Genomic DNA, 22,485 nt, shown 5'->3' with positions numbered 1-22,485 from the left:
GGACCTTGCTGTACATGTCCATGGATCCTTGAAGGCAGCAGGACAGGAAGATAAGGTGGTTAAGAAGGCATATGGGATACTTGCCTTTATTAGCTGACGCATAGAATATAAGAGCAGGGAGGTTATGTTGGAGCTATATAAAATGCTGGTTAGGCCACAGCTGGAGTACTGTGTGCAGTTCTGGTCATTACACTATAGGAAGGATGTGGTTGCATTGGAGAGGGTGCAGAGGAGATTCACCAGGTTGTTGCTTGAGTTGGAATGTTTCAGCTATGAAGAGAGACTGGATAGGCTGGGGTTTTTTTCCTTAGAGCAGAGAAGGCTGGGGGTGGGGGGGGCAGATAGAGGTATACAAAATTATGAGGGGTATAGATAGGGTAGATAGGAAGAAACGTTTCCCCTCAGTGGAGATGTCAATTTAAGGTAAGGGGCAGGAGGTTTAGAGGGGATTTGAGGAAAAATGTTTTCACCCAGAGGGTGGCGGGAATCTGGAACACACTGCCTGAGGGGGGGATAGAGGCAGGAACCCTCACAACACTTTAGTATTTAGACGAGCACTTGAAACACCATAGTGTACAGGGCTACAGGCCAAGAGCTGGGATTAGAATAGATAGGTGCTTGATGGCCGGCTCGGACACAATGGGCCGATGGGCCTGTTTCTGTGCTGTATAGCTCTATGACCCCCTCCCTAACAGCACTGTGGGTGTACCTACACCACATGGACTGCAGCAGCTCAAGAAGGCAGCTCACCACCACCTTTCCAAGGGCAGTTAGGGATGGGCAATAAATGCTGGCCCAGCCAGCAACACCCACATCCCGTGAATGAATTAAAAATGAAATTCTAACCTTGTGTGTCTAGGTTTATTGATTCCCCAGCAGGAGGTAACCATTTCTCAGTATCTACCCCATCGAATACTTTCAACTTTTCAAACGCCTCCATCAGGTCACCCCTCAATCTCCCAAATTCCAGAGAATACAAACCCAGTTCATAGAATCACAGCAATTTACAGTTTAAAGGAGGCCATTCAGCCTATTGTGTCTGCGCCAGCCAACAAGTAGCTCCCCAGCCTAATCCCACTTTCCAACTCTTGGCCCAAAGCCTTATCCAGGTTCTTTTTAAATATTGTGAGGGTTTTGTCTCTACCTCCGCCTCCAGGAGATAGTGGCCTAGTGGTAATGTCACTGGACTATTATCCAGAAAGCCAGACTAATGCTCAGAGTACATGGGTTCAAATCACACCGTGACAGCTGGTGGAATTTGAATTCAGTCAAATCTGGAATTGAAAAGCTAGTCTCAGTAATGGTGACCATGACAACTATCATCGATGGTTGTTTAAAAAAAAAAACGCATCTAGGTCGCTAATGCCTCTTTAGAGGAAGGAAATCTGCTGTCCCTCACCTGGTCCGGCCTACATGTGACTCCAGACCCACAGCAATGTGGTTGACTCTTAACTGCCCCCGAGATGGCCCAGCAAGGGCAATTAGGGATGGACAACAAATGCTGGCCTTGCCAGTGACACCCACATCCCATGAAAGAATAAAGGAAAAAAAATCATCTTTTCAGGCAGTGAGTTCCAGATCCCCACCATCCCCTGGGTGAAAAAAATCTCCCCTCGAACCCCCTCTAAACCTCATACATCTTTCCCTTAAACCCCCTGATTGTACACCCCCCTCTCCCAAGGGAACGGGACCTTTCCATCCGCTCTATCGAGACCCCCCTCTTGGTTTTACACACTTCAGTTAGGTTCTCCCCTCAGCTTCCTCTGTTTCAAATAACAATGCGCCCTGTCCCCGTCATTTAACCCCCTAAATCCCAATATAATTCCAGGGTAGCAACGCCACAAATTGTCATGAGGGGAAGCCGGGTCTGTGCCAGGTTTGCTGATTTTGATTCCGGGCAGCTTTTACATGTCATGTGGTTTGTTTCAGAGGGCAGTTGAGAATCAGACACATTTAGTGCGGGACAGAAGTCACATATAGGGCCAGACTAGGCAAAAGCAACAGGTTTCTCTCCCAAAAGGGACAACAGTGGACTAGATGGCATTTTATACCCATCAACAGTTTCACCATCATTTTTCACTGACCCTCGCTCTTTATTTCCAAATTTTCTTCGAGACGGAGTTGAAATTGTCAAAATGTCTGTGGTGGGATTTGAACTCTCGTTCTCTAGATTACAGATCCAGGCCTCTGGTATATTCCAACATGGCACTACCAGACAGCAGTAGTATGGTCACTGCTGCAGGACGCAGCATCCCCAGCTACCGCAAAGGAGGAGGTGGCAGTGGGCGGGGTGGGGGAGGGGAAACAAATTGGGAAAACGTTCCTATTTCCAGGTGGTGATGCAGCGGACCCTGCTGGAGATACACAGTACAGCAGGATAGGAACAGGAGGAGGCCATTCGACCCCTCAAGCCTGTACAGCCATTCAACAAGATCATGGGGTGACCTGCAAATTGACTTCATCCACCCACCTTGGCTCCATATCCTTTTATATCCTCGTTGAGCAAGAACCTTTGGATCAACCTCAGACTTAAACTTATTACTTGAGCTGCTTTCTGTGGGAGATAGCTCCACACTTCTATCCCCCCCCTCTTTGTGTGTGAAGAATTGTTTCCTAACTTCACACCCAAAAGGCCCAGCTCTGATTTTAAGGTTATGTCCCCTTGTCTGAAATCTGATAGAGGTGAACAAGATGACAGTTTTAAGTAAGGTAGACAAAGAAAAACCCTACTCATTGGCTGATGGTTCAATGACTAGGGGGGGATGGAGGTTACAAATTTAAAGTTTTGGGCAAGAGATTGCAGGGGGGTGTTAGGGTGTGTGTGTGTGCGGGGTGGGGTGGGGTGGGGGTTGTGTGAGGAAGAGCTTTTTTTTTAAAAAAACGCAGCAAGTGGTAATAACTTAAAAGCTCAAGGAAGTGAAAAATAATCAATGGCCGGGATTTTCCGGTCTCGTTGTGATGGACCCACCATGGGAGATTCGGCAGCCCAGCCAAAAGCCCATCGGCTTTCGGTGGGACTGGACGGTCCCGGCGGTGGGCGGAGCCAGAGACTTCGCCGCGCGCGCCCCCCCCCCCCCCCCCCCCCCCCCCCAACGATTTCAAAAGGAAACATTTTCTCAGCATCAGTACTGTCAAGCCCCTTAAGTGTTCTATCTTTCAACCAGATCCTGGCTTTACCCTTGTAAACTCCAGGGACCGTGGGCCTGTGTTACCCAAATGACTCCTCACGGGACTAACCCCTCTCTCATCCCAGGAATCAGCCAGGTGAACCTCTGTTGCACTCCCTCCATGGCAAGGAAGACATCCAGATGTGAGAAAATGGTCCCCTCTGGCTGGGGGAATCTAGAACACAGAATCACACAGTGCAGAAGAGGCCCTTCGGCCCATCGAGTCTGCACCGACACGTGAGAAACACCTGACCTACCTACCTAATCCCATTTACCAGCACTTGGCCCATAGCCTTGAATGTTATGACGTGCCAAGTGCTCATCCAGGTACTTTTTAAAGGATGTGAGGCAACCCACCTCTACCACCCTCCCAGGCAGCGCATTCCAGACCGTCACCACCCTCTGGGTAAAAATGTTTTCCCTCACATCCCCCCTAAACCTCCTGCCCCTCACCTTGAACTTATGCCCCCTTCGTGACTGACCCTTCAACTAAGGGGAACAGCTGCTCCCTATCCACCCTGTCCATGCCCCTCATAATCTTGTACACCTCGATCAGGTCGCCCCTCAGTCTTCTCTGCTCCAACACAGTGTGACAGTCTCAGAATGACAGGTCGACCATTTAGGACTGAGATGGAGGAGGTATTTCCTCACCAAAAGGGTGGTGGATCTTTGGAATTCTCTATCCCAGAGAGCTACGGATGCTCAGCTGTTGGGTATATTCAAGGCTGATAGATTTTTGGGTACTGAGGGAACTACAGGATATGGAGATTGTGCAGGAAAGTAAGTTGGGAAAGGAAGTCAGCACTCTTGGTGTGACCTCACCGATGTCCTGGATAATTGTGGTAAGGTTTTGTTACTCGCTTTATGTCAAATGCCGGTTTTATGACGAACTATCCCGGCATTCGATTCCCCGGCACTCACCGTGTCTGTCGGACATGCTGTCGAAGAACATCCACTGATGGTCTTCAGGCCCGTATTTGATGAACGACACGTAATGGCTGGTCTCGATGCACAGCACAGCAAAGAGCTGCATCCTCTCCCGTGGCACCTTCGTCTTGCCGGTGCGCGCAAACTCATCTGGGCATTTAAGCTTCATGGGCTGGTGGCTTCTTCTGGAGGAGTGGGAATGTACCTGGGAAAGGAAACCCCAGAAGACAGGGGGGTGGGGGGGGGGTGGAATGTTAGATCCAGGGATGCTGCTGTCCTCTGACAGAAAAATGGCTCAGAGGCTTAAAACACTGGTCGGACTCGACCAGAGTAGTCGTGGCGCGGTGGAACAGTTGCTACGGCAATGGGGGTGCTTCTGTGCTGGAGCCTGTCAACCATCAGTGCAGGGGACGAGTTTCATGATCTACACACACACACTGTTACCTGTATTTTCATTGTGTTTAATTCTGTTCGCAGGGGGCACTAATTGGGGATTCGCTTGTTCTCCTATATATAGGAGCAGAGTGAAACTCTGTGGTGGTTGTTGGGTTTGGAGGGGTACGTTTACAATGTACAGGCAAACAGAAAGGCCCAACCGACAGAATAAAATTAAAAGAGTCAAGTGCTAACAATCAGAAGTACGAACAGAAAATGCTAGAAATACTTAGGCAGCATCTGTGGAGAGAGAGAGAGAGAGAGAGAGACAGGGCTGACTTTTCAGGTTGGAAATAACAGAATTCAACGATAGTCCAAGATCGGAAGGAGAGAGAAAGCAAGTGGCACGGGAACGCTCGTCAGTGTGGCAGGGCCATAACTCAAGTCGGCAGCACTTTCACTGCAAAGCCCGAAGGTTGTGGGTTCAAGACCCACTCCAGGGTCTCCAGCACAAAAAGCTGTGCATTCGCGCCACTGCTTTATTGAGGGAGTGCTGCATTGTCTTTCAGGTGGGTCAACAAACTGAGATCCTGCCTGACCTCTCAGGTGGATGTAAAAGATCCCACAGTGCTATCTCAAAGAACAGCAAGAGCTTTCTCCCAGTATCTTGGCCAATATGTATCCTTCCACCAGCGCCATGAAAGCAGGTTATCGGATGATTATCATGCTGCTGTCCGTGGGATCTTGCCATGCAGAGACCGGCCGCCCCATTGCCTACGTTTATAGATTTTAAAAAATCACTACATTCCGAAATTACTTCATTGGCTGCAAAATGCTTTGGAATGTCCAGAGGCCGTAAAAGGCACTGTACAAGGCACAAGTCAGGGGAGTGATGGCATACTCTCCAGTTCCCTGGATGAGTGCAGCTCCCACAACATTCAAGAAGCTTGACACCGTCCAGGACAAAGCAGCCCACTTGACTGGCACCACATCCACAAACATTCACTCCCTCCACCACCGATGAACACTGGCAGCAGTGTGTACCATCTACAAGATGCACTGCAGAAACTCACCAAGGCTCCTTAGACAGCACCTTCCAAAACATGATCTCTGCCACATAGAAGTACAAGGGCAGCAGATACATGAGAGCACCACCACCTACAGGTTCCCCTCCAAGTTGCTCACCATCCTGACTTGGAAATATATCACCGTTCCTTCACTGTCGCTGGGTCAAACTCCTGGAATTCCCTCCCTAACAGCACTGTGGGAACCTACACCACATGGACCGCAGCGGTTCAAGAAGGCAGCTCACCCCCACCTTCTCAAGGGCAACTAGGGATGGGCAATAAATGCTGGCCTAGTCAGCGAAGCCCACATACTGTGAACGCATTCAAAAACGATCAGCTAATCATGCAATACTTGAACAGTCTGATCCCAAATAAAGCAGGAGCACCGTACTCTAGCGCATCATGGGAGACACAGGTCACTTACCTGACACCAGCATGTGTCACAGTATTGCTTGAGTCCTGTTTTTGAGAACAGTTTGTCCTTGAAGCACTCTTCACATTCCTGAGCAGCCAGCTCTCCACACAGACAGCACTCTCTAGGACCTGCAGGACAGGGAAAAACGTTTCAACCGGCTCCTAACAGCTCTGGTCAGACATCAGGTTAAAATTCCGTTCCAGGATCCTGGAATTCCCTATGGGAGTACCTTCCCCACAGGGAGGGAATTGAGCTTCAGAATCGAGAGGGACAAGGCGGGGGGGGCGGGGTGGCGGTCTGATGGGTGGAGGGAGAGAGAGGTGAGGGAGGGCAGGGAACGGACGGGTCTACCCGCACACTATGACCGCTTCTACCTACTGTCGCACAGCAGGTCAGTGATATCGAGCTCCAGGGATGGGATGATTTTCTCAAACATTTTGTAGTTCTTCCCGAAGCGAGGCATCTGGATTATGAAACAAGATGGAACCTGAGGAGTCAAACAATGCATTTTAAAGGGGGTGCAGGAACCGAGACACCTGGAGGTTCACATAGACAAATCCTTGAAAATGACAGGACAAGTTGAACTGATTGTTTAAAAAAAAAATCGTATGGGCTCCTTGACCTTATTAACAGCGGGTGTAGAGTATAAAAGCAAGGAAGTTATGCTAAGCCTATATAAACCACCTGGGAACAGAAGGAGGCCATTCAGCCCTTCAAGCCTGCTCTCTCATTCAATTTGATTATGGCTGATTATGCACCTTAACTTCATCTACTAACCTTGGTTTCCTACCCATTACCAAACCAAAATCTATCAAGCTGAGTTTGGAAAATTTCAACTGATGCCTGGTCTCAGCAGCATTTTTAAGGGAGAGAATTCCATATTTCATCTGCACAGGAGGCTGCTCAGTAAGATAAGAGCCCATGGTGTTAGAGTCAAGGTACTAGCATGGATAGAAGATTGGCTGTCTGGCAGGAGGCAGAGAGTGGGGATAAGGGGGTCCTTCTCAGGATGGCAGCTGGTGACTAGTGGAGTTCCACAGGGGCCAGTGTTGGGACCACATCTTTTCACTTTATACATTAATGATCTAGATGAAGGAACTGAGGGCATCCTGGCTAAGTTTGCAGATGATACAAAGATAGGAGGAGGGACAGGTAGTATTGAGGAGGCGGGGGGGGGGCGGTGCTGCAGAAGGATTTGGACAGGTTAGGAGAATGGGCAAAGAAGTGGCAGATGGAATACAATGTGGGGAAGTGTGAGGTCATGCACTTTGGTAGGAAGAACAGAGGCATAGACTATTTTCTAAATGGGGAGAGAATTCAGAAATCTGGAGTGCAAAGGGACTTGGGAGTCTTAGTCCAGGATTCTCTTAAGATTAACTTGCAGGTTGAGTTGGTAGTTAGGAAGGCAAATGCAATGTTGGCATTTATTTCAAGAGGACTGGAATATAAAAGCAGGGATGTGCTGCTGAGTCTTTATAAGGCTCTGGTCAGACCATATTTAGAATATTGTAAGCAATTTTGGGCCCTGTATCTCAGGAAGGATGTGCTGGCCCTGGAGAGGGTCCAGAGGAGGTTCACGAGAACAATCCCTGGAATGGAAGGCTTAACATATGAGGAACGTTTGAGGACTCTGGGTCTATACTCAATGGAGTTTAGAAGGATGAGGGGGGATCTGATTGAAACTTACAGAATACTGAAAGGCCTGGATAGAGTGGACGTGGGGAAGATGTTTCCATTAGTAGGAGAGACTAGGACCTGAGGGCACAGCCTCAGAGTAAAGAGAAGACCTTTTAGAACAGAAATGAGGAGAAACTTCTTTAGCCAGAGAGTGGTGAATCTATGGAATTCATTGCCACAGAAGGCTGTGGAGGCCAGATCATTGAGTGTATTTAAGACCGAGATAGATAGGTTCTTGGTTGGTAAGGGGATCAAAGGTTATGGGGAGAAGGCGGGAGAAAGGGGTTGAGAAACTTATCAGCCGTGACTGAATGGCGGAGCAGACTTGATGGGCCGAATGGCATAATTTCTGCTCCTATGTCTTATGGTGTTATTTCCACTCCCCTTTGTGTGAAGAAGTGCTTCCTGACATCACCCTGAACAGACGAGCTCTATTTGAAGGTTACCCCTCTTGTTCTGGACTCTACCACCCAAGGAACTTGCAAACATTAATGTTCAGTGAGACTTGGATGTGCTTGTACAAGGAACGTGGAAGGTTAGCAGGCAGGTGCAGCAAGCAATTAGGAAGGCAAATGGCCTTTATTGCAAAGGGATTGGAGTACAAGGATAAAGAAGTGTGTGCAATTGTGCAGGGTTTTGATGAGACCACATCTGGAATACTGTGTGCAGTTTTGGTCTCCACATTTTTGGAAGGATAGACTTGTATTGGAAGTGGTGTGGTGAAGGTTCACTAGATTAGTCCCTGGGATGAGTGGGTTGTCCTATGATGAGATGCTGAATAAATTGGGCCAATATTCTCTGGAGTTTAGAAGAATGAGAGGCGATCTCTTTGAAACCAACAAAATTCTGAAGAGGATTGATAGGGTGGGCACAGAGATTGTTTCTAAAACACGGGGGCACAGTTTCAGGATAAGGGGCCGTTCATCTAGGACTGAGACGTGGAGAAATTTCTTCACTCAAAGGGTTGTAAATCTTTGGAATTCTTTACCCCAGAGGGTTGTGGATGTTCCTTCACTGAATATATTTAAGGCTGCGATAGACAGATTTTTGGTCCCTCAGGGAATCAGGGGACATGGGGAGCAGGTGGGAAAGTGGAGTTGAAGCCCAAGATCAGCCACGATCGTACTGAATGGCAGAGCAGGCTCGATGGGCCGTGTGGTCCACTCCTGCTCCTGTTTCTTGTGTTGTTGTGTTTCTTCCTATCTACCTGAGTAAATACTTTAATCAGCTTAAACACTTCAATTAGATCACTCTTTAACCTTCGATACTCAAGGAAATACAAACCTAATCTATGTACCCTGTCCTCCTAACCCTAACACCTTCCTGGTGGAAATGGAGACTCACAATCCACTCACCTCGGCCAGTTTGAGATGGTTACTGTGGAAGGAATGTTCTACCAGCTGCTGCACTGTGGGAACAATGAGATCATCGTCCTTGTCAATAAATATCTGGTGACAGTAACACTCCTGTTCCTTCTGGCCTGCTGACCTGTGGAAACAAGAAAACAGACTGGTTATCTTCATAGATTCCAGGGTCATGGGGATATGCATCATCTACAAGACCCACTGCAGCCACGGACTAAGCCTCCTTCAACAACACCTTCCAAACCAGTGACATCTACGAGCTAGAAGGACAGTTAAATGGGAACACCACCTCCTGGAAGTTCCCCTCCAAGTCACTCACCATCCTGACTTGGAAATATATCACCGTTCCTTCACTGTCGCTGGGTCAAAATCCTGGAACTCCCTCCCTAACAGCGCTGTGGGTGTACCTACACCGCATGGACTGCAGCAGTTCAAGAAGGCAGCTCACTACCACCTTCTCAAGGGCAACTAGGGATGGGCATTAAATACTAGGCCTAGCCAGCAATGTTCCCATTCAGCTGTGTGGCTGTGCAAAAGCCCATTACCACTCTGCACACAACTTGGCCCCTTTAAGTTACTGTGGCTGCGCAGACACAGAGAATAATTTAAAGGGTGCCGTGCACTTAAATAAATCACCCAACATTCTGGAAGCAAATGAGAGGAATGCCGTTTGCCAGGGATGCTTGCACAATGTGAATGAATTGAGCAGGTTTCTCTGTTTACAACACACACTTGGAGTGCTGGAGACAATGCCTGGATTCAATCCCCTAGCTTACCCTGGGGAGAATAAATCACCAATCACAGATGTTGGACTGAAATGTCCTTGTTAGTTGCCAGTCAGGGTTGTCCACTGCATCAGACGGAGCCCCAGGGTAACGCTGGGGTCCGGGATGCAGTCCGGGTGCCTGTTCCAAATCACAGTCCGATTACCCTCATGGAACACAGGCACCATGTGGGCGCAAACTAAAGTCAGGATTTAGACTGCTTTCTCTCCCCTAACCTCTCACCCCCTCCCCCTGGTTTCCTATGCCTGCATCGCCGCTCTCCCAATCCCCTCCCCCTCCTAACTCCCCTCCCCCATATCCCTGGTCTCTCATAACCACCCCTTCCCACAGATCCCCACCCCTTATAACTCCTCCCCACCCTCATCCACTCTCCCTATCCCCATCCTCCATCTAACACCAACCCCTTTCCACCACTCCCCCTTCTCCATCCCTCACCTGCTTACCCCCAATACCTACCCCCATCCTCATCACTGTCCCTGCCCTTCCCCAATCCAACCCTCCCCTCACCCCACCACTCCCCCTCACCCCCTTCCCATTCCCCCAACCTTTCCCTCCACCCTCCCCCTCAGCACAGCTTTCCCCCTCCCCCTTATAAACTCATATCACCCCTCCCTCACATCCCTCCCGCTCTCCTCAGCCCATCCCCCACTTCCACCCATCATCTTTCCCATCTCTCCTCCCCCTCATCATCCCCTCCCCTCCTCACCCATCAACTCATCACTTCCCACCATCCCCCGAAAATGGGGGAAACACTTTCTTCAATAATCCATGTATGAAATGTAGGTGAATCTCAGCAATTGTGGAAGGGAGTGGGGGTGGAAATGGTGAACTGGGCAGAAGAGAGTTGTTGAGAAATGTAGAATTCACTGGATTCTCTGGAACACAGGGAATCGATTGTGGAGCTGGCCAAGGATGAGGGGGATGGAGAGAGTGATGGAGATCCGGAGTGAGGGGGATGAAGGGAGAGTCACAGAGATCCGGAGTGAGGGAGAGATCGACGGAGGTCAGGAGTGAGGGGGACGAAGGGAGAGTCACAGAGATCCGGAGCAAGGGAGAGATTGCCAGAGGTCAGGAGTGAGGGGTTATGAGGGGAGAGTGACAGAGATCCAGAGTGAGGGGGACGAGGCGAGGGTGACTTAGATCAGGAGAGGTGGCAACGAGGGAATGTAGGGAGTGCTGGAGATCAGGAGTGATGGTCACAAGGAGAATGGAGTCGGGGGGGTGGGGGCGGAGGGAGGGGTGGGGGCGGAGGGAGGGATGGTGGCAGAGGAGTTATGATTCCAATCAGGAACTCACTTCAGTTTGAGTAATGGCTCCAATCCCAGAACATGCTGCATGATAACATTGAGAAACTCCTCGGGATCTGGAAAGAAAGAGGAGAACACTTGTCACTGTTTGGCCCAGGTTCCAGGTTCACTCACTCCTCATTCCCTCCCCTGAAGGTGCTGACACTTGCTGGAGTCCCCTCCACCCTAAGTGTAAGCATGAACCCAGACTAAGTGGAATTGGCTATTCCACCATCTGGGTAGCACATCTTGTCCTTGTTAACCATTCGTGGCAGCAGTGGGGGGATGGGGGAGGAGGGGGTCCAGTGTGCATGGCTTACAATTATTTCACCCTCACTAAGACAAGGATACTGAGGCAAACAACGCCATTCTCCTCTGAATCAGAAGGTTATGGGTTCAAATCCCACCCAAGAAACTTGAGCGAAAATCATGAAGTTGGTACTTCAGTGCAGCACTCTCTCGCCTCAGCACTGTCAGAGGTGTCAACTTTCAGATGATACGATAAGCCAAGGCCCATGGTCTACTCTCTCGGGTGGATGCAAGAGATCTGACTGTTCTATGTGAAGAAGAGCAGGGGATTTCTCCCTGGCTTTCTGGTCAATATTTATCCCCCAACCAACATTCTTAAAATTAAATTATCTGGCATTGTCACATTGCTATTTGAGAGAGCTTGCTGTGCGCAAATTGGCTTCCTACAATCCAAGCCAGTACACTTCAGAAAGTAACTGACTGGCTGCAAAGTGCTTTGGGACATGGAGGTTGTGAAAGGTGCTGTATAAACATGTTTCCCTACTTTACAGTATCACATGGACAGACAAACAGTGGCGCAGCAGTATTGTCACTGGACTGGTAACCCAGAGGCCCAGACTAATGCTCTGGGGACATGGGCTTAAATCCCACCATGGCAGCTAAATTCAATTAATAAAATCTGGAATATAAAGCTCAGTAATGGTGACCATGACAACTATCATCGATTGTCATAAAAACCCATCTGGTTCACTAATGTCCTTTAGGGAAGGAAATTTGCCATCCTTACCTGGTCTGGCCTCCATGTGACTCCAGACCCACAGAAAATGTGGTTAACTCTTAACTGCCCTCTGGAGTGGCCCAGCAAGCCACTCAGTTCAAGGGCAATACAGGATGGGCAGCCATAAAAGAATACATTTCTTAAAATAGTAAGCACTAACGCACGATACCGGTGACATCACAGTGCCGCAATCGCCCTCCTTACTGACCTTTCTCCTCGGTAGTAAATCCTGCACAGTAGCCGCACTGTGTCAGCTCCTTCCTCAGGTTCATCACCTTCTTACAGTCTACAAACCCGTCTCTGGTATAGAGAGAGAGAGAGACACACACACACACAGAGAAGATCATTCGCAGTTAACTGAGCTCGAATCATATCCTGTAACGTTCTCACACAATCACAGAATCATTACCACACAGAAGGCCTTTCGGCCCAATGCGTCTGTGCTGGCTCTCTTTGCATGGGGGCGGAGCAATAGACCCAGTGCCACTCCCCACCCCCACAGCCCCATCTTCTCTCCGTAACCTTGCAAATTCTTCCTTTCCCTATAATCTAATTCCTATTCGAAAGCCTCGATTGAACCTACCTCCGCCACACTCTCAGGCAGCGCGCGTTCCAGATCCTAACCACTCGCTGCGCGAAAAAGTATTTCCTCCCCTCGCTTTTGTTTCTTTTACTAGTTCTTTAAACCTGTGACCTCTCATTCTCGATCCTTCCACCAGTAGGAACAATTTCTCCCTTTCTGCTCTGCCCAGGCCCCTCAAAATTTTGACTACTTCTATCAAATCTCCTCTCAACCTTCTTTCCACCCACCCCCAATCCCACCACAACCCCAAAGGAAAATCCCCAACTTCTCCAATCTCTCTACGTAACCGAAGTTCCTCATCCCTGGAACGACTCTCGTGAATCTTTTCTGCATGCTCTCCAGTGCCTTCACATCTCCCCTAAGAACTGCAGTGCCCGGAACTGGACACACTATTCCAGCTGAGGCCAAACCAGTGTCTTACACAAGTTCGACATAACCTCCATGTTCTAGTGTTTTGGGGATGTTTTACCCTAAACCTGCGTCCTCAGGTTACTGGCCCTCCAGCTAGTGGAAAGGGTTTCTCCTTATTTACTCTATCAAAACCCGTTGTTAATTTTGAACCCCTCAACCCCTCTGCTCTTAGGAGAATAATCCCAACTTCTCCAGTCTCTCCACGTATCTGAAGTCCCTCATTCATTTCTGGTCAATCTCCAAGGCCTTGACATCCCTTCCCTAAGTGTGGTGCCCAGAATTGAACACGGTACTCCACCTACTTGACCTAACTGGCATTTTATGAAGGTTTAGCGTAATCTCCCGGAAGGAAAAACCGGCAAAACTTGGGAAGCGACCGGTACTCGTCCGAACTGGCCTCGTATACCTTCAAATGGCACTCCAGCTCGGTGACCTTGCTTTTGTGCTTTAAGCCTCTGTTTTAAAACCAGAGGGTGCCATTTGCTTATTTTAAAAAAAAGAACAAAACCAGCGTCTCATTCTTGTCCTGACACTTTAACTAGAGTCCGCTGGAGTTCTTTGGAGCTTGGGGGAAGGGGAGGACAACCCCAAAATAAACTTGCGGGGGTGGGAGGACATATTTCACTGATCACCAACCCTCCTACCCTCCCTCTTCCCATTCCAGAGGCTGCGTCTGTGGTGTGGGTATTGGGTGAAAATTTATTAAAGGCAGAAGAATTGGCCAACACTGGTTCTGGCGTGAAGATTGTCCATCGGGTGGGGTACTGAGGGAAGGGATGGATGTTGGTGGCGGAGGTGACAACGTGGAGATTGCTGGGGAGTAGGGGGAAATGAAGGATGGAGTTTGCACAGAGGGCAGGGGGACCCATCTCACCGACACAAGAGACGGACAATGACACTGTAAGCTGCTGTGACAGACCGCACCCCCACCCCCCCCCCCCCACTCCGCTCCGCCCCTCCCCCCACCGCCTGCCCTCCGCCATCCTCCCTCCCGCCCCACTCTCCCCACGCACTGACCTACGAAGCGGATTCACGATTTCCTCCCGCAATATCCGCTGGATGTGCCCGAATTGATGGTTTGTGGACTTGTGAAGCATGGAGTCGAGGACCAAGGTGCAGGAGAAGAGGCTGCGAGACAACCAAACACACAAATCATCACCTTTCCAACGCTCTGCACCATTCTCCGAGGGAGGAAAGAGTGTGAAGATATTGCTCAGAGATAGGGGCCGGGGGTGTAGGGTCAGGGACTTACTTCTTATTTTGCTGACATAGGTGCATTTCTGCCCCCTCTCCTCTCTCCACCAGGTGTGTAGAGGTATTCTCTCCACCTGAGCCCACCTTTGCTTGGTCAGTATTGCACTGAACAGACTTCAGGAGACTCATAGCTCAGAATAGTTTGAACATAAAACCAATGAAAATTTGAAACGCTTTTCACAGCCCACACCAGTGGTTTCCCAGGTGTGGGTTTGGACAGCGGAGGCCTGGTGCAGGTGAGGCCTGGGCGAGGCTTTGCCCCACCATCCCTGGTTACGTTCAGACAGGCGAGGCCTGGTCCACAGTTGAGCCTGGTCTGCTTGTGATGCCTGGGCAATGCCTGGTCTCATTAACCCTGGCTCTGTCCTGACAGGTAGGACCTAATCTGCAGATAAGGCCTGGGCATGACCCAATCCCTCGCTGGCTCTGTCCAGACAGCCAAGGCCTATAGTCCTGTGCTTCTGATCTAAGAGGGTAATGAAGAGCTCAAGGGGGTTTACCCAGTGAAATAACTGACCTGCTGGGTATTCCTAGAACTTTTCCATTTTTAAAATTTTAGATATTCAGGATTTGCTCCTCTAAAACAGCTTCCAAACTGCATCTCTCAAACTAGGGATACTAGCAATTAATTCTCAAGATATTATTTTCTCCTCACAATAAACAAACAGAGCTCCAGGGAATATGTGACTCCTGCCTGGGAAACTAGGACATGCCCGAGGCCAGGCTCTCACGAGCCAATCACTGATATCTGGAGGGACATTCCACCCTCTCACCCCAGGTGTCCCGAGGCCAAAGTTAGCCACCCTCTTGACATGTGTCTGACAGCAGGTGACCTCAGCACAGTTCCAGATTCCAAACCGGAGCCCTTCCCGTTCCCTCCAACTCGGATAGAAACACTCTTGGTTTACATGATGGTTAATTGTTAAAGTAAGGAGTCTCCCTTACCTGAAGAGAGCAGAATCCATGTAGCAGGAATTGCAGTGTCCCTGAATCCCGCGCATCCTTCCCTGCAGGATCCGGACAGCCTCCTCGTTCCTTGGAGGAGGGAGGATGACAGGTACCACACAGCTCTCCCGGTTGGCTAGGGAGTAAATGGAAAGCAAAGAGTTTGCGTTGCTCTGTTCTGTACGACTGACACACTCCCCTACTCCCCCTCCTGTCTCTCTAACCCTCTTCCTCCCACTCTCCCTCACTAACATGCATTGGAAGCAGTTCAGAGAACGTTCACTTGGTTGACTCCTGGGATGAAGGGGTTGTCTTATGAGGAAAGGTTCAGAAGGTCGAGTCGGTAGGTGCTGGACTTCAGAAGATTGAGAGGCAAGTGACAGCAGAGGGTAGTGGGAGTCTGGAACTCACTGCCTGAAAGGGTGGTTGAGTCAGAAACTCTCGTAACGTTTAAGAAGTACTTAGATATTCACTTGTGTTGCCATAGCCTCCAGGGCTATGGGCCAAGCACTGGAAGATTATATTAATGTAGTCAGATCTTTGTTGACCGGCAAGGACACGATGGGCCGAATGGTCTCCTATTGTGCTGTAAACGGTCTATGAGTCCCTAAGACATGAAAGAGATCATAAACTGTTTAAATCAAACCTTACTTTTTTTTGCTTATTTAAAAAGTGGACCTTGCTGAACCAAAAGATGGTGGCTGCAGGTCACATGATTCATAAGTTGGCTGCAGTTTCTGGAAATTTCCAACAGCAGTTACAGGACAAAAGCTCGACCCTCATCCTTGTGGAATCTCACACCTCTCATTATGAGGACATATTACAATCAACAAAACCAGGAACCAGCAGACATCTTGTCTCCCCAGCCTGGACCAAAGCAAAGGGAGGGCCATCGAAACTCATTATACCTGCAAAGACACTAAAAGCCACTGTTTATCTTCCAATGTGAACAATGGATTTTGACCAGAGGCATAGAAACTGCTTGTTAACCTGCAACTGACTCATTAATGGGCAACATCACATGACCTAAGTTTCCGACCTTTGGAAAGTTTTAACATATACAAGTCTGAAGGTACTTGACAGGGTGGATGCCAAGAGGATGCTTCCTCTTGTGGGGGAATCTGGAACTAGGGGCCACAGTTTAAAGATAAGGAGTCTCTCATTTAAGACAGAGATGAGGAGGAATTTCTTCCAAGAGGGTTGCTACTCTTTGGAATTCTCTTCCACAGCAGGCAGTGGGTCACTGAATATATTCAGGGATGAGTTGGTCAGATTTTTAACCAACAAGGGTTATGGGGGACAGGCAAGAAAGAGGAGTTAAGGCCACAATCTGATCAGCCAAGATCTTATTGAATGGGAGAGCAAGCTCGATGGGTTGAATGGCCTACTCCTGCCCCTATTTCTTACGCTATGATCTTCTGAACTCCACACTCCCCGTCCCTGCTTTCCCCACCATTCCACAATCATCCCTCAACACTCCAACTGACTTTTGAACCCTCTGTATCCCTCGATTTCCTCCCCTCTACTCCAGCAGAAATGGGCTCCTTCATTGAGAAACTGGTATGCTCCAGTCCTCATCCACAAGGCTACTGTTTGCATGTGAAACTAGCCAGGTCATTCAACCAGGGTAGGCATCACGTGATCACAAAAACCCTCACTCGGAGCCAAACAACCCCCTGCCATACTGTAACTGGAAGGCTCTCCATCAGCATAATGAGCTGGTCATGGCTGGCTCAGTGTGTCAGTCTGGCAAGTCAGATACATCATGCATAGGACAATGTCGAATTGCATTAGTGAGGCTCTCACAGCAGCACCCGCCTGTGTCCTATCTTTTTATTTTCCTTTATATTCTTTATGGGATGTGGGCATCGCAGGCAAAGCCAGCATTTGTTGCCCATTCTTAATTACCCTTGAACTGAGTGGTTTGCTCGGCCATTTCAGAGGGCAGTTAAGAGTCAAGCACATTGCTGTGTCTGGAGTCACATGTAGGCCAGACCGGATAAGGATGGCAGATTTACTTCCCTAAAGGACATTAGTGAGCCAGATGGGTTTTTACGACAATTGGTGATAGTTTAATGGTCACCATTACTGAGACTAGCTTTATATTCCAGATTTATTAATTGAGTTGTCTTGGGCTACAGGAAGATATAGATGGGATGGTCAAATGGGCAGATAAGTGGCAGGTGGAATTTAACCCTGAAAAGTGTGAGGCGATACACTTTGGAAGGAGTAATTTGACAAGGAAGTATTCAATGAACGGCATGACACTAGGAAGCTCTGAGAAACAAAGGGACCTTGGTGTGTGTGTCCATAGATCTCTGAAGGTGGAGGGGCATGTTAGTGGGGTGATGAAAAAGGCATATGGGATACTTGCCTTTATCAATCGAGGCATAGATTACAAAAGTAGGGAGGTCATGTTGGAGTTGTATAGAACCTTGGTGAGGCCACAGCTGGAGTACTGTGTGCAGTTCTGGTCACCACATTATAGGAAGGATGTGATTGCACTGGAGGGGGTGCAGAGGAGATTCACCAGGATGTTGCCTGGGATGAAACATTTAAGATATGAAGAGAGGTTGGATAGACTTGGGTTGTTTTCGTTGGAGCAGAGAAGACCGAGGGGTGACCTGATCGAGGTGTACAAGACTATGAGGGGCATGGACAGGGTGGATAGGGAGCAGCTGTTCCCCTTAGTTGAAGGGTCAGTCCTAAGGGAGCATAAGTTCAAGGTGAAGGGCAGGAGGTTTAGAGGGGATGTGAGAAAAAACTTTTTTACCCAGAGGGTGGTGACGGTCTGGAATGCGCTGCCTGGGAGGGTGGTGGAGGCAGGTTGCCTCACATCCTTTAAAAAGTACCTGGATGAGCACTTGGCACGTCATAACATTCAAGGCTATGGGCCAAGTGCTGGTAAATGGGATTAGGTAGGTAGGTCAGGTATTTCTCATGTGTCGGTGCAGACTCGATGGGCCAAAGGGCCTCTTCTGCACCGTGTGATTCTGTGAGTTCAAATCCTACCAGCTGCAGTTTCAGATTTTCACTTTTCTTGGTGTGAAGAAGTGCTTCCAGACATCACCCCTGAACAGCTTGGCTCTAATTTTAAGGCTCTGTCCCCTTGTTCTGGACTTTCCCCAACATCCCACCCCCACACCACCAGAGAAAATAGTTTATCTACCTTACTGAAACACTTAATCATTTAAACATCTCAATTAAATCACCTCTCAAATCTTCTACATTCAAAGGAACACAAGCCTAGACTCTTCATCCTTTCTTCAAAATTGAACCCTTTTATAACCCTTAAGCCTGGGTAAATCTGTACTGCACCCCCTATAATGTTAAAGATACACGGGTGAAGGGTATTGTTAAATCAAGTACCTAGAGCACTTATAAAGATCAGCCCAACTGTCTGCCCCTCTGCCACAGCTATGTTCACGGCCAGATGTCCCTGGAACATGCAGTGCCAACCAGCGCAATTGAGGCCTTCCACAACCGGTGGGCACTATGGGGGGCGGAGGGGGCGGGGTGAACTAAATCATTGGTCCCAAAAACGACGTTTTAATTTGATTTTGTAAGTTTCCTTTGCAAGAATACCAATAAAAGGGGAAAACAACAATTTATACTGCATGTGAAGAGAGTGCTGATTGGTGGGCAAGTGGACTCTGATTGGTAGGGGTGTTTCCATGAAGGATGCACCAGTGACGATGACTGACAGTTAACTGCCAAGCATTGTTTAAAATTTAAACCAGGCAACTTGAACCTAATTGGTCAAGGCATTGCCCTGAGGAATGAGTCAGTGAATGGCTGTCACTTATTTTGTTTAGCTGAAACAGGGACAATGTGTGTACATATTCTCTCTGTCTGCAAAGAACAGAAACCAGTGTATTAATATATGTAGCTTCCAGTACATGTTCAGCCTTCTGTGACTAGTGGTCACTGCAGAAGCTAGAGTGCTTCCTCAACCCACAAAATGACATTTTGATTTAGTTAGATCAGTTTCCTTTGGAGTTTTGTTTCTGTTACAGTGCCCTTTTAAGGGGTAGCACTCTAATCTGATTTGTTAATTTGCTCATTTGTTTTAAGTTTGTACCCAAAAGAGTGTAAAGAGAGACTGTTGGCCCAACCGTGTGCCCCTCTGCCATAGTCATGTCCGTATTTGGGTGCCCCGGGTGAGGGAGCACACGGTGTCCACCAGTATAGTTGGTGCCTTCTGTGACCTGTGGTCACTGCAGGGGCTGGAATGCATCATCAGCCCCCGAAACAACATCTTAATTTGATCAGTTAGGTTTCCTTTAAAGTTCTCTCTTTTATTACAGTGCCCCTTTAAGGGCCTGTCAATTTAATTAGTTCATTTGTTAATTAGCTTTTTTTTCCCCCATTGGTTTACTCAAAAGAGTATGAAGAGAGACTGCTGGGACACCGAGTTGGTGGTAGGTAGGAAGCAGACATATTGTAACGCTGCATTCTGTAAATAAACCTATTACCGGGAAAAGTATTAGTGACTAGTTTCATACTTTACCAACTGGCTTGGGATCAACTTCACAAACAAGGCCAATCTATCCATTCTGAGGCGCGGTTCCCAGAGCTGATCGCATTACTTCAGAAGGGGATCTGACCAAGTCCCTGTACAACTGAAGCATCACTTCCTCCCCTTTCATCTCCATTCCTCTTGAAATAATGACAATATCAATTGCACTAACCTCCGTTAGAATTGGTGGAGAGGTGGGAGGTGGTGATAGCTGGTCCTACACCTAAATCTCACCTTCATCATCATCCCCCCACCCCCTCACCCTTTGATCCATTCTTGGCCTGAATCTCCAAATCTGTGGAAACTTGACACCTGCACCCTCCGCCCCACCACTCATGACCTTTAAGCTTTCTCAAAGCCTAATCTTGATCCTTCCTGACCCACCTCAACTTTTGCCTTTGCCCTTTAACCTACCCCAGCCCACACTTGGGGTGACCCGCGCTAAGGGCCTCTGGTCACTCGCCACTTATCTTGGTGAATAAATAGCTGAACATGAAGATGAGAGGAAATTTAGAGCAAGAAACTCTTACTGGTTCGCTCTGGGTCCTCCAGAGTTATAGCCAGAGACTGGAACCTGGTGTCGGGTTGGCAAGATGCTGCTCGGACAAAGATGCCTCTTTTGGCTGCACATTGGAAGTATCGATGCCCCTTCCAGGTCCCGTCCGAAAATCCTTTGTCTTCATCCTGCGTTAGGAAGACAAAGGACAGCTGGTGAAATTAAATTATCAAGGGATTAAAAAAAAGAAAATTATAAAACAGTCCTCTACACGCATAAGTAATAAATGGGAATGGGAATAGGGTCACCAAGGGATAGAGCGTGGAATACAGAACAAGGATGAATGGGAAGATGACCAAGATAACAGTGAAATGCAGGGACCTAACCCGTGGGAAGTGAAGAAGTGAAAAGTAAATGGAACAGTGAAAGGTTTTGCACATCTCGGGCCGAGGATCACGGATGATGGGAGCTGTGATTGTGAGGTCCAAAGGAGAACGGAGATAGCCAAGAGCAGCTTTGTCAGAATGAAGGGCACGTTAACATGAAAGAAACTGAACCTGAATCTTAGGACAAGAATCCTGAGGTGCTGCATTCTATGTTATATGCCTCATGGACAATAAACAAGGAGACAATTGACAGGCTGAATGGACAAACGGGGGAAGTTCTCCATGTCCTACACCGACAGAGGAGAAAGTGCTGTAAATGGCTGGAGAAGAGAGGAAATAACAGCCTAACATCGGAGAAAGATACAATATTTTGGTCACATCATTAGAGGAGGTGTTAAGACCCATGGAGCAGGCTGGAAGGGCTGAATGGCCTTCTCATGCTCCTGTTTCTTATGTCCTAAGACAGGGACAGTTATTAGAAGGAAAGATCGACCTATAAAAAGGTAGGAGGGGGAAAACCGAGGAGAAAATGATGGATGGATATAATGGACTGGATGAAGTTGACTGACGTGGAATGTGAGAGGGCAGCACAGGACAGACAGAGGCGGTGATCCATGACAGTCAAAGATGATACCAACAATCCCAATGAACTACAGCGAAATGGCAGAAATATGAAATAATGACTTTTCCCCGATATTTACCAGGAAACTATGGCAGACGTAACATTAGAAAAGATCAAAAAGGATATAAAGATATTTAAAGATAGAAAGGGGGACAGATAATTGATAAACTAATCAAACTCAGAGGATAAAAACCCTGGACCAGGTCGACTCAATCTGCCAAAAATAAGAAGCGTTAGGAGGAAATAGCAGAGGGAATATTACATGTAAAAGAAATGAGAAAAGAGAATAGTAACGGGGGACTGGTGAACAGCTAATAGGATTCATTTATATAAATATATATATATATATATACAAAGTGAGATAGAACAAGCTCAGGTAACCATAGATCAATTAGCTTAATGGCAGTGGTAGTGGAATGCTTAATGAAAGATGAAATAGAAAGACACTGAGAAACTGATATTATAAAGAGCAGTCAGCACAAATTCCAACAGGGAAAGCCATGTTTCACCAATTTTATTCAATTTTTTTGAAGCAGTGGGGGAGATAGGGGTAACACGGTAGATGGAATATCGTTTGTTACCGGACTGCACACAGTAAACTCATGGCTAAGGTCAGGACATGTGGAGTTAGGGACAAATAGCAGAATGGACAGACAGCTGGCTACAGAACAGGAAAGGGAGAGTTAAGGGCAGACTGGCAAAAGTTAGAATTCCAGAGGGATTGGTGCTAGGACCATTATTCCACATCGGATGTAGCAGGAATCTGCTCAAGGAATGGCCCTCTGTTCGTTTCATGAAATCGGAAGTAAAATGCCAAAATTTGTGGACAATAAGTGGGGATTTGTAGTTAACACAGAGGAGAACTGTGATAAAATACAGGAAGACATTAATAACCTATCAGAATGGGAGTGTAATTGGCAAATTAATTTGAATATAGATAAATGTGAGGTGGTGCATTTTGGTCAGAGAATAAGGAGGTCACATACACCTTGGGCTAGATTTTTGGCTCCACTTGGGGCTGGATTTGGTGGAGGACGTGGTCAAGAATTAGCCAGCTCTCCTGCTCCATCTCACCTCCCCACCATTATTTTGGAGGTGGGATTGAGGTCCGGCAGGGCTGCCCCACAGCAGCTAGCCAATCAGCCTCATTAAGGGCCTTGCTAAGGATAATTAAAGGTG

General features: G+C 48.0%; 1 protein-coding gene across 3 annotated transcripts in view; it reads right to left on the bottom strand.

Moving 5' to 3' along the window:
- Window positions 1–22,485, bottom strand: part of cyldl (cylindromatosis (turban tumor syndrome), like) — a 45,324-nt gene that overhangs the window by 2,148 nt on the left and 20,691 nt on the right. For all 3 annotated transcript variants that reach the window (XM_041184879.1, XM_041184880.1, XM_041184881.1), the window contains exons 6-14: window positions 20,333–20,486; window positions 15,284–15,419; window positions 14,102–14,212; window positions 12,299–12,390; window positions 11,074–11,140; window positions 8,984–9,116; window positions 6,330–6,438; window positions 5,961–6,079; window positions 4,089–4,299 (exon numbers count right to left, since the gene is read on the bottom strand). In XM_041184879.1, the coding sequence (XP_041040813.1) occupies window positions 4,089–4,299; window positions 5,961–6,079; window positions 6,330–6,438; window positions 8,984–9,116; window positions 11,074–11,140; window positions 12,299–12,390; window positions 14,102–14,212; window positions 15,284–15,419; window positions 20,333–20,486 (1,132 nt within the window). The remainder of the gene's footprint in view (window positions 1–4,088; window positions 4,300–5,960; window positions 6,080–6,329; window positions 6,439–8,983; window positions 9,117–11,073; window positions 11,141–12,298; window positions 12,391–14,101; window positions 14,213–15,283; window positions 15,420–20,332; window positions 20,487–22,485) is intronic.

The sequence above is a fragment of the Carcharodon carcharias genome, chromosome 3 (genome assembly GCF_017639515.1).
Source record: "Carcharodon carcharias isolate sCarCar2 chromosome 3, sCarCar2.pri, whole genome shotgun sequence".
Lineage (NCBI taxonomy): Eukaryota > Metazoa > Chordata > Chondrichthyes > Lamniformes > Lamnidae > Carcharodon > Carcharodon carcharias.
The sequence above is the reverse complement of the archived record's forward strand: the minus strand, read 5'-3'. Positions and strand labels throughout refer to the sequence as shown.